This window comes from Theobroma umbraticum, unplaced genomic scaffold (genome assembly GCF_002168275.2).
Source record: "Theobroma umbraticum cultivar Fairchild unplaced genomic scaffold, ASM216827v3 scaffold_86.0, whole genome shotgun sequence".
NCBI lineage: Eukaryota > Viridiplantae > Streptophyta > Magnoliopsida > Malvales > Malvaceae > Theobroma > Theobroma umbraticum.
This window is the reverse complement of record NW_018397263.1, coordinates 1,670,568-1,682,704: the sequence shown is the minus strand read 5'-3', so window position 1 is coordinate 1,682,704 and position 12,137 is coordinate 1,670,568. Positions and strand designations below refer to the sequence as shown.

Genomic DNA, 12,137 nt, shown 5'->3' with positions numbered 1-12,137 from the left:
TACATAAACTTGGGTGTACATCAATAATATCAGCAAAAGTGCTTTGTTGCTTTGTTATGAAAAGAGAAATTTTGAATTTTGAATTTTGAATTATTTAATTTACAAGAAGATTAATGAGTTATATCTACACAAGTGATTTTTAATGATTTATGAGGAAATTAAACTAACAGTATTTTAATCCTAATCTAACCGCATATGATTACGTAACTTAATAATATTGTAATATAACAAAATTACATCGATTTAACTTATAATCTATACAATGGTTATAATTCTGTAAACACTTTTGACTTTTTTTTTTTTTTGATGATTGCTATGATAAATTTTTATTTTATTTTTTCTTTTGAAAATATCTTGAGCCCTTCTCTGAAAGAAATATACTAACCATTGAATTAAAAGCTTACCATGAATGGTGGGCATTTAATGCATAGTTTTGTACTTTTCTTCAAGCTTCAACTTATTCAAAGAAAGGTGGCCTTTGTTTTGTTTTTTGTTTCCTTTGCATGATACAATTGAATTACACTTACCTAATTATTTCATATAAAACCTCTTATTTTGCTACCATAATCAAATTTGAAATATAACCATTTGTAAAGATATAGTTTTTTTGCTACTTAAAATCAAATTATGGAAAAAATAACTATCAAGTCAAGCTGAACTTTGAATTTGATGAGTATATTGGGAAAATTGAGATATAAATAATATTGTAGCAAGGAAAAGAATTATGAGAAACCTACACTATGTACATGATGTTTCAACTTGTTTGGAATTGGGGAAAAACATTTCACCATGTCCTGATGTCAACAATGAATGCATGTTTTACAATAGGGTTTAAGGACAAGTAACGCAAAGGCATAAATTAAGGAAAAATATTTGATGTATTGATAGTACGTAGTTTCTATATATTATTAAATTATCAAATTTCGATACTTTATTAATGAGGTGTCAAGATTTGATGACATGATCGTATATAAAAATTATATATCTTGACTCTATTTTATTACCTTATGCTTGTAAATTTGCTCACTCATAATTATGTCCATTAAACTACTTGAACATTTCCCTTTATATATTTATATATATGTCGGTTGTTTCTTGTGTGAAAATGTCTATTTTTAGGATGGGAAAAAGTCAAAAACAGAGAAGGGGTCATTCCATGACAATAGAGTTAAAACAGGGGAAAGACAAAGATATTTATTTTGTTCTTCTTACTTGTTGTCACTTGGCATTGTCCTACCCATATGGGGCGGCTTTCTTGTCCTTTTCAAGTATTTATTTTTTGTTTTTGGGTTTGCTTTTCAAACACTCTTCGGAACTAATTATTCTCATCACACAAGCATGTTCTATCTTCTTATCTCTGCTCAATGGTACCAAAAATATTAATGTTAGTACTATTTTTGAATTTAATTTTGTTGTCTCAAATTTAATTTAACAGAACAAAATATAAATTAAGATGCGACTTGTAAATTAACGCACTTACTTTTTAAAATTTTCACCAAAAAAAATCATAAATTTTATTATCTCTCAAGATTGAGAACAAGAGTAATATCTATATATCACATTTCATTGGAATAATATGTGGGTACTAGCGTATTTACTTTCGAAATGTATACTCTCAAGTAATGGAAACATGACAATGACATTGATGCTATAATTATAATTATAATTTATATTATAAATTAATATTTGATGTATTAACAGATTTACTTCACAATGTAGTAGATAGTGATAAATTCAAGATTTTAAATAAGAAGTGATTAAAAAGTAATTATAAAAATAATAATATTATATTTATAAAATTTTATACCTATAATAAAAAAGAAAATTAAAAATTGAGAGGTGGCGGCCGTCACCACATGCCACCCCTTGGTTATTCCCATGAATTGGTAGGGCTTGATTGAATTAAGTCCAATGAAAGGCATTAACATCAATGTTTTAAGTATAAAACCTACCCCAACATGTGATTCTTATCCCATCCCCAACGTCTAAAGGGGTTCACGGTTACTAACCAAGTTGGCAATTTCATCTTGAAAAGATGATCGAGAAATTAATTTGGCTAAGACAGGCACGAGTTGATGCTTTGGGAAGGTTGGAATCGGGCCATCCATCAAGACCAAAACCAAGATTAATCTGTCAACTTTGCTACACTTGTATGAAAGAAAGAAAAACTGGGAATAAAACTGTGAATGAAAGTTTGTAACAATCACCTGAAAACGACAATCCGAGCTGGATCAATATGGTATATATTGGGCGCTGGGGTTGGTTGTGTGGTTGATGGAAAAGCAATAAATTCACCTGCAATCCAATTCAAGTGTTTCCCATGCAGCAGAGCCCCTATCTTTGGCTTTTGCTCCATACTTGTGGCTAGGTTCCAAGTTCCGACCGCCCATCATGTTGGACGGGGACCTTATTGTGGAGGAGTTTTCTTGTTTTAGTCAAAAGGCGTTGGGAAGTTTGGCCAGCTTTACTCGGCTTGTTTATCCATGTCATGTCAGAGTCAAAGCTAAACCAACTCATGTGAGGTATTATACTCGTGAGGTATTATACTTTTAAAATGGCCAAACAGCCTGGGACCATAACCAAGGAGCTTTTTTATAATATGAAATTTAGGAAGGATCCATTTTCTTTTATTGATACATTATTAATATTTGGAGTAATCTTATGAGATATTATCCGTTTCAAATTAAGGGTGAAGTGAATCTTTAAATGTCAAATATCATTCTAATAAACAATTAATATGAGATTCATGACTCCCCTTTAAAACCATGATATCTTTTCTTTAATTTTTTTATAGTAACTCTCTTGGACATGGGTTTTTTGGTTTTTCATGCTAGTCATGTATTCTCTTTGATGTGAGATTCAAAATTCAAAATTTTATGACTTTCTGTTGAGATCACATATTATCTTTAATATGAGATTCAAGGCCGTGACCTACTTATTATTGTTGGTTAAAGATAGGTCTAAAATAATGTTCTTGCCTGTCAACATGATAGATAATAGTTTGATTAGTTTTTTAAGTTGGGGCAATTAGGAAATTAAACAAGGGGACAACCAGATGTTGAAATTTTTAGCGGTTGGCTTAAGGGCGCGTTTGCTGTGTAAGCTGATGGGAATGAATATTCACCTTATCCTATTTTTGGTGTAAGCTTAGAAAGGACGGATTCCTTTGCAGATAGAATTAATCATCCTTTTAATATAAGATGACTCAATCCTCTAAAAAATTATAAACTTAAATTATATTTACTTAGGGAAAGATAATTTTGACCGATAAAAAGAAATCATCTTATCTTATCTTTAATTATGTATATATATATATAACATAATATAAAATAAAACCCATCTCATCTTACTCGTAATTCTTACGCACACCAAACATACAATAAATTATATTATTTAATCTAATCTACTTTCTTATCTTATTTTATACGATCATCTCCATAATCCTTGTACTTATAATGCCAAAACTATCTCGTTAACCTCACTTCTAAACCATGAACCTTGATTTTAAATATATAAATTACAATTATGTTCAGATTCAAACATTCCTTCCAAATTATCAAAGGCATCTAAAGAATAAATATATATAACATAACATCTATTAATAATAAGAGTTATTGTTCTTATAAAAATGGGGAAAGACATTACACTTTGCCCTAACCTATACATAAGCTTTTTAATATGTATTTGTTTTTATTTGAGTCCTTGAATTATTATTTAAGTACGAAATGCCCAATAAAAAGTAAACGATTACCAAATAGGTTAATAATATAAATTAAATCAAAGAAAAATATAATGGCACCTCGCCGTATTTGGATTAAATTAATTTCTTGTATTGATAAGAACAGAAAACAAAGTAATTCATGGGCGTAAAAAAAAATCAATTGAAAGGAACCAGTGCTATGCTCTGAGACTTGGGCCATGGATCATGAGTCATGGGCCATTAACTGTGTTTTATGGGCTTTTGAAAGTATAATAGGCCCATTTGAGTGCTATGCAATTGCAAAGGTGTTTAGATGCAATAAGCTAATCGATAATTATCTCATTCACTTTTAAGGGTTAGGGCCTGGCATATACCTTATTAAATTATTTTTTAAAAAATAAAAAATTAGTGGAACAAATAAATTAATAATTGGTAATATTTTTTTATACCATTATTAATTTATAAAAAATAATTCAAAAAAACTTTTTTTAGAGATTAAACACGCACACGCACACACACATATATATAATTTGAAAATCTCTAAATTTTATATCATTATTAAATTAAATTTCTTCATAAGATTAAATTTGCAATAAGAACATTAAAAGAAAACTCAAAGAATAACATATTGAGTTCAAAATTGGAAGATGGAAAGCTATCAGATCATCAAATGCTTGGTGCTTCTTCCATCAATCCATTCTTGGTAAACCTAGCTAGCAATCAAATCAGTAATATTCCACAAAAAGACATAATTAATTCCAAAAGAGAGTCTAAGAAGCAAAACCAAACTGAAAAGGACATGAAATCTGCCACCTGAAAGAGTTTAAAAAATTGTTGGTTTGTAATATTTTATATGCTTATAATAGTGACTTGGTAATATATAAATGCTAAGTCCACCATATGCTTTGATCATCATTCAACAACTGCCAAAGCCGGCTTTAGCTACAGCCACCTAGTAATTTAGAGGCCGGCCCTCTCTTGCTAATCCTCTGAACTTGACGAAGAATAATTCTTCATCTCGAAATACCAGTACCTGAAGACAAAATTGTGGATTCATAGTCTTCGTCTTGATGGTTACTTCTTCAACAAGGTAAGCAGTTCTGCACAAAGTTTATTTGTTTTTGTTAGTGTCATGTTTAAGTCAAAGGGAATGGAGGACTTTTTGTTTAATTCAATCCTAATATATCTTTTATTTTCTACATTTTTTCACCTTCTGAAGTATTTTTGTTGATGAAAATGGAGACTTGATGTACTAGTCCTGCACTTTTGAGTAAGGAGTCTAGAGGCCTAGGAAAGATGGCTGGAAACTATAGGTTTGTGATGGACCAGAAAGATATTGTGAGGACATTGATTACAACTGTGGGAAGTTTTACACAAGATCGGTTGATCAATAAAGAGCAGAGAATCCAGCACAAAGAACAGTGTGCAGAGAGATTGGCAGCCGAGGATGGAAGCACAGACAAGGATATGGAGGTTCGGTACTCTGATCAAGCTGTACTAGCAAACTTAGATTGGGGGATTGAAGCCCTTGAAGAAGCTATCAACACGTCGAATGTGGAAACCAAGCATGCACGGTTGGACTATGCAGAGAAGATGCTTCAAGTTTGTGCCATGCTGACTTCTGATCAGAAAACTGCTGGTGTCCCCAATTCCTACCTCTCTGCATGGGCTCATTTAAACCTGTCCTACCTTTGGAAACTGCGTAACAATGTTCATAATCCAGTTCTTCATATTCTTCAGATGTTTATTATCGATCCCTTTTTTGCAAGGATTGATTTTGCTCCTGAACTTTGGAAAGAGCTGTTCCTCCCACACATGAGCTCAATCCTTGGGTGGTATTCAGAAGCTAGGCATAGGCTTATGATGGAAGTAATCCCTGATTCTTCTGATCTGTCATTTACTGCTGATTTTGATCAATTCTTCAATGAATCTTTGATTTTCTCCATGAGGCCAGACCAAGTTGAGAAACTGAAGAAATTGGAGCAACTTTACGGAGAATCATTAGATGAGAATACGCGGTTGTTTGCTAAATACTATAAGGACTGTATGAATTCTGATTCAACTGCTAGCAAGAAAGTAATGGCTCCTATGTTACCGATTGCTGAGCCACCAATGACTCCTCTACATGAGGTGAGCCGGTCAATCCCTGATTATGTAAAATTTGGTCCTATATTGCCTAAAAGTGCCGGCTTCTCTCCAGTTCTCAAATCTAAACATGGCAGAAGAGAAGGAAACAACAGGTTAGCTTCAATTCTATAGAAAGTTATTAGAAAGAAACTTGGTTACAATTTTAGGGAGAAGGATTTAGACATTGAAGTTCTTACAATGTTCATTGGACATTTGGTTCTAGCAGAATGATGAGTGCAACTTCAGTCTACTCAGAGAATATGGATGAATCTGCTGCATGGGATCCTCACGTAAGGCTGAACTTTGAATGTGTATTTCCCTTCTCTCTCCCCCCTGGATAAATATTCGGAACTCAAAACTTTCCACAGGCTTTGTGAACTTTTAATGACATATTCCCTATCTCTGCTCTATGATGGCAGGATGGTGTGCCTGAGGAAAATGAAGATGATTCTGAGTATGAGCCCAGTGATGCTTCTATTGACTATGGGGACCAAAGTAATGAGGTTCAATCTAGCAAAGGGATGAAAATGACCAAGGATGTGGAAATCGGATCAACTCTGCAACCCACAAAACTTAGGAATCGAACACATTCCCCCTCAATCTTTTCACCTGTAGACTCCCCCAAAACCTCTTCCTCTAAAAATTCATCTCCGAAACCTGAAGTGAATTCCAGAAAGGAATCAAAATCTATATTGCGTCTTTTATCCTGCCGCATCACAGATTCTAGTGATCCTACCTCTTTGCCTATCTCGCCATGCAAGAGTAATGACCACAGCATAAGCTCAGCAGAGTCGGATGGTGGAGTGATAGTATGTTTCTCACATACCAAAGTCACTTCGCTTCATTTGTTTTCTTCTTAATGCATCTGAAGTTGAAATGTTTAACTTTTACTGACATTAACTTGGAAATTCAGGAGATGCAGAAAAGTTGTAGGAAGAACCGTGGTCGAGCTCGTAGTATGAGTTACGATAATGTGAATATCCAAACATTGGAACATGGGTACAAACATGTCTTTCCTCATTAACGTTAGCATTTATCTTTGTTTTTCCTCTACCAAGGATTCATTAGCACTTTTCTCGTGACATTCATATTCATTTCATGTTGCAGTTCTCAAAATGAAAGCAATGAAGGTAACCACAGCTGTGTTTCCCTCCCCTTATCTGAGAAGCTGACACCGCAGCCAAGACCACCAAAAGATTTTGTCTGCCCCATCACGGGACAGATTTTCAATGACCCTGTTACACTGGAAACAGGTCAGACATATGAAAGAAAAGCAATTGAAGAATGGCTAAATAGAGGGAACACAACATGCCCCATTACTCGGCAACCTCTCTCTTCAAGTGCACTGCCTAAGACAAACTATGTTTTGAAGAGGCTTATAACATCTTGGAAAGAGCAGCATCCTGAACTTGCTCAGGAATTTTCATACTCTGAAACACAGAGGAATTCATTCAGCTCTCCCTTAGGGAAAGAAATTGTATTGGTTTCCCCATCACCCAAATCATCCAAAGTCCCTGGTTGCAAAAGTATAGATGATTATGTTAACCAAAGGAGCAAAAGATTTATACAAGCAGCAGTAGCTACATCACCGACCAGTGTGATATCTCAAGCTGCTGTTGAGACAATTATCAATGGACTAAAACCTTTTTTGTCATGTCTTTGTACTTCAAACAATTTACAAGAATGTGAAGCAGCAGTACTGGCAATTGCTAGATTATGGAAGGAGTCAAAGGGTGATGCCGCAGTTCATTCTTATTTATCCAAACCAACAATTGTTAATGGGTTTGTGGAGATATTGTCTGCTTCTTTGGACAGAGAAGTTCTCAGAACATCAATATACATCCTTTCAGAGCTAATTTTCACTAATGAAAATGTTGGGGAGACGTTGACCAGTGTAGATTCTGATTTTGATTGTTTGGCTGCTCTGCTAAAGAATGGCCTAGCTGAGGCTGCTGTTCTTATATACCAACTGAGGCCAGCATTCGCTCAGCTTTCATCTCATGACCTTGTCCCCTCCCTTGTCCAGATAGTACTGCACAAAAATGAAGAATCGGATGATCTTCCGTCAGTAATGGAACCCTCAGATGCTGCTATAGCAATGCTTGAACAAATATTGATGGGTGGGGATGAAAAAAGTAGGTCCTTCAATGCCTTAATTGTAATTTCTGAAAATGGAATTCCTCGCCTGGTCAAGTGTCTGGATAGGATGGACATAAGGAGGTCTATTATTTCCATACTCCTGTGTTGTATGAGAGTTGATAAAAGTTGCAGGAACCTGATAGCAACTGGAATTGAGCTTTCTTATGTTCTTGAGTTATTTCATGCTGGCAATGATAGTATACGAGGCATATGCATAGATTTTTTGTTCGAATTGGTTCAGCTGAATAGGTATTTGAACTCATCTTTTACTTTACACATTTCATCTTCACTTCTTATATGAGAAATACATTATTTTGGTAGAGAATTTGGAAGGAGTTGTGGAGTCATGAAAACATTAAGAAATAAAGTCTTGGCCCTACAAGGAAGTGATCTTGGCTCTGCCTCTATTTAAAACAGTATATTTCAACTTCACTGATCAAAATTAGTGTCACAAATGTACTTTCTAATCCCTTTAGGTTCCATAATTCTTTTGCTACTTTGCTAAATGATACCTTCTTTGGAGCCTAGAATATGGTATAGAAACTTATTCAATTTGGTACTCCTTAGTCATGGGAATCTTGAATGGAAGCACCAAGTGCTGCACATTGCTACCAATTAATACCCCTCCAAATATCTATGCCTAAATTCTTCTTCTGTGTTTCAGGAGAACTCTCAGCAATCAGATCTTGGACATAATTAGAACTGAAGGAGCATTTAGCACTATGCATACTTTCCTTGTCTATCTTCAGATGGCCCCCATGGAACATCAACCTGCCATTGCCACTCTTCTTCTGCAGCTTGATCTCCTGGTTTGTCTTAAAATCAACCAAAATACTAAAATTTATCATAAAACTTGTTCATATTCACTAGTAGCAATAGGGTATTTTAAATAGATTTAAAGGTGTGAATTTTTCCAGGTTGAGCCACGGAAGATGAGCATTTATAGGGAAGAAGCTGTAGAGGCATTGATTGAAGCACTCCACAGAAAGGATTTCCCCAACCAACAAATGATAGTTCTAGATGCACTCCTATCTCTTTCAGGCCGTTTTACTTCTTCAGGGGAGTCCTATATCGAAGCTTGGCTACTCAAAATGGCAGGGTTTGATCAGCCTTACAATGTTTTAATAAGGACAAACTTGTTGCAAAAAGATGAAAAAGATTTGAATGAAACCATGGTTAGCATTTACGTTGAATACAGATGTTTGTGGAGATATGATCCTCTATTCTTTTTGTTTCCCCTTTCTCGTTGTTTTAGGTCAATCCTGAATCTTAATGTTCACTGTAGGAAGGGGAAGAGAAAGCTGCATGTTTATGGGAGAGAAGAGTGGCTTTTGTCCTGTGCAACCATGAAAAAGGTTCTATTTTCAAAGCTCTGGAAGAATGCTTCAAGAGTAATTCCTTAAAAATGGCAAAGTCAAGCCTTGTCGTTGCCACATGGCTCACTTACACGCTTTCAACACTGCCTGATACTGGAGTAAGAGAGGCTGCCCGTGAATCTTTGCTCGATGAATTTATAAATGTCCTCCAATCATCTAAGAACTTGGAGGAGAAGATTCTGGCAGCCCTTGCTTTGAAAACCTTTATCAGTGATCTAGGTTAGTGACTTTAGCAGATCTTACAATGGCATTATCATGACCATTTCCATAAAAATAATTGTTAACTTGAAGTGTCATATTCTTAGCTGCCCTTGAAGAATTGGGAAAGTATGCTAAATGCATCTACAAAACTTTGAGAAAGCTCAAGAGGAATTCAGTTGTGGCCACTGACATACAGAAAGCTTTAATGAATTTGTCATCCGTCAATGCAGTAAGTTCGGAACCATTCATATCCTCCACCATATAAAATATAAAATGTCAGATTACTGATTGTACATAATGTTCTGCTTTATAGACAGAGTTGTGGAGTTGTACTGACGTCGTAGAACTAGATACAAGCACAAATGGTGAGGTTCTGTGTATGCTTCATCAGAAGGGTTGTTTGATAACCAGTCACTCAGACGGATCCATAAAGGTCTAGGCCTATATGACTCTTTCCTTCAAACAAACATGCATTCATGCAAGAAATATAAGCAACATTTTACTACTTTCTCCCAATAACTGTGCTTAAATGTTTTTGCCCCAAGGTTTGGGATGCTGGGAAAAGGGGTTTAAGGCTGGTTCAAGAAGCTCGTGAGCACATGAAGGCTGTTACATGCTTGTATGTCCCATCTTCAGGTGATAGACTATACAGTGGCTCCTTGGACAAAACTATTCGGGTAAATTATCTCATATCTGAGTAGACATTGGTTTCTATTAAACTCTTGTTCGTTTCTTCTTCATTTGTTTTTTTGGCGACAGAATTACCTAGTTACTGAGTTTTTAAAGCTTCAATAGAGAACTAACTATAAAGTAACGATGATAACGTCTGAATAGAAGATCCATTGTCCTGGAACACGGCTCTTGGATATATAGTAGAGCCAGTCTTTGCTTTGATTTTTCACATAAAAAAATTTAGCTGCCTCTAAAGAAACAAGAACAACTCAAATTGAGAGACAAAAAATTTGGTACCATAGGGAGCTTCCTACAGTCTATACAACTCATTTTTGGACTTCCTAATATATGTCAATTACCTTTAAGTTCAGTGCTTATTTGCTTCCAATACTTTTAGCTGAGTACATGGTCCTGATGCAGAAACAGCAGATGAAAACTAGTGCGTCTTGTAACACCTCACGGCTAAGACTTAATTGTATTTTAGTGTCAAGCCTTCAAGCTTTGCTAATACTATAAAGTGCTTGAGTTTGGTTCCTGAAAAAATTCTCAGCTGCAAACTGCTGTATATACTTTTACCTGCAGATATGGGCACTCAAACCTGAAGAAATTCACTGTATTCAAGTTCATGATGTGAAAGAGGCAGTGCATGATTTGTCAGCCAATTCTAAATTTGCATGTTTCATTTCTCAAGGAAATGGAGTTAAGGTAAGTGCATTGAACATGGACCTCGGCCTTCTGGTTAAAACATACTATGCATACCAGGCGGTTTAGTCCATAAGAAAATCTTTTAAAAAAAAATGGCATTTGGGCAGGTGTATAATTGGTCTGGGACTCCAAAGCATATAACTTTCAATAAACATGTAAAGTGCCTAGCCATAACAGGGAATAAGATATACTGTGGTTGCTCTGGCTACAGCATCCAGGTAAGAACAATTTTCGCTCCCTGTTCTGCTTCTTGCAACTGTTTGCCAATCAATAAGGTTGAAGCTTGATTGTCTTTAAACAAATATTTGTCAGGAACTCGACCTGGGCAGTTCTACATGGAGCACATTCTATTCAGGAACAAGAAAACTGTTGGGGAAACAAACTATAAATTCCCTGCATGTAGATGATGGTCTTCTCTATGCTGGTGGTTCTGCAGTTGATGGAATAGCAGGAAAGGTATGCAAATGCAACTCGATTTTTATGAGGGCAAACAACTGGAGTCTAATAGTAAATTTAATTCTGTTTATGAAGGTATTCTCCCAATCATCTAAGGCAGTAATGGGATCCTTCCCAATGGGATTCGACATCCAACAAATTGCTGTCAACAATGACTTCATATTTACAGCTACAAAATGTGGGATCATCGAGGTTTGGTTGAAAGAAAGAGTCACCAGAGTAGCTTCCATTAAAATGGGCAGCAAGGGGCATGCAAAGATTACATCCTTGGCTTCAGACCTGGATGGAGGAATGCTTTATGCTGGTTCATCTGATGGTAAAATCCAGGTTAGAAATTCAAGAACACAAATCACAGTTGGAATGAAAATTGGGAATCACAGATCCTGGTACTCACCCCTTCTCCCGTTTTGGTTTTGGTTGCAGGCTTGGTCTCTGGACTAAACTGGGTTTCATTTGTAAAGCGCAACGAATCAACTCTCAAGTAAATCAAATGTTAGCATCACGTTGGTATCTTGCTAAGTGAATTTTCATTTCTGTAAATCATTTTATAAAGGGCGGGCCAACATTTTTGTTAAGTGTTATTCTGTTTATGAAATAATACCACTATCTAAAATATTCCTTGTTACGATTTCCCAGTGCATCAGTATAAACGTCCTTATCAAGTTGTTTGACTTGTTTCTCAAATTTTAAACTCACAAAGACTAATCCAAGTTGGAAAAACCATAGGGTCTATAGCTCAGTGGTAGAGCATTTGACTGCAG

At 35.4% G+C, this 12,137-nt stretch overlaps 1 protein-coding gene across 1 annotated transcript; it reads left to right on the top strand.

The window, feature by feature from the left end:
- The first annotated feature begins 4,658 nt into the window (after positions 1-4,658).
- On the top strand, positions 4,659-11,933 carry LOC110420606 (putative E3 ubiquitin-protein ligase LIN-1). Its single transcript, XM_021433983.2, has 17 exons — positions 4,659-4,790; positions 4,920-5,940; positions 6,054-6,117; positions 6,247-6,636; positions 6,741-6,826; positions 6,935-8,215; positions 8,631-8,775; positions 8,884-9,141; positions 9,252-9,561; positions 9,648-9,772; positions 9,857-9,976; positions 10,089-10,220; positions 10,798-10,920; positions 11,028-11,138; positions 11,233-11,376; positions 11,452-11,703; positions 11,800-11,933. The coding sequence occupies exons 2-17, from the start codon at positions 4,997-4,999 to the stop codon at positions 11,815-11,817; spliced, it is 4,503 nt and encodes a 1,500-aa protein (XP_021289658.1). The 5' UTR covers positions 4,659-4,790; positions 4,920-4,996; the 3' UTR covers positions 11,818-11,933.
- The last annotated feature ends 204 nt before the right edge of the window (positions 11,934-12,137 follow it).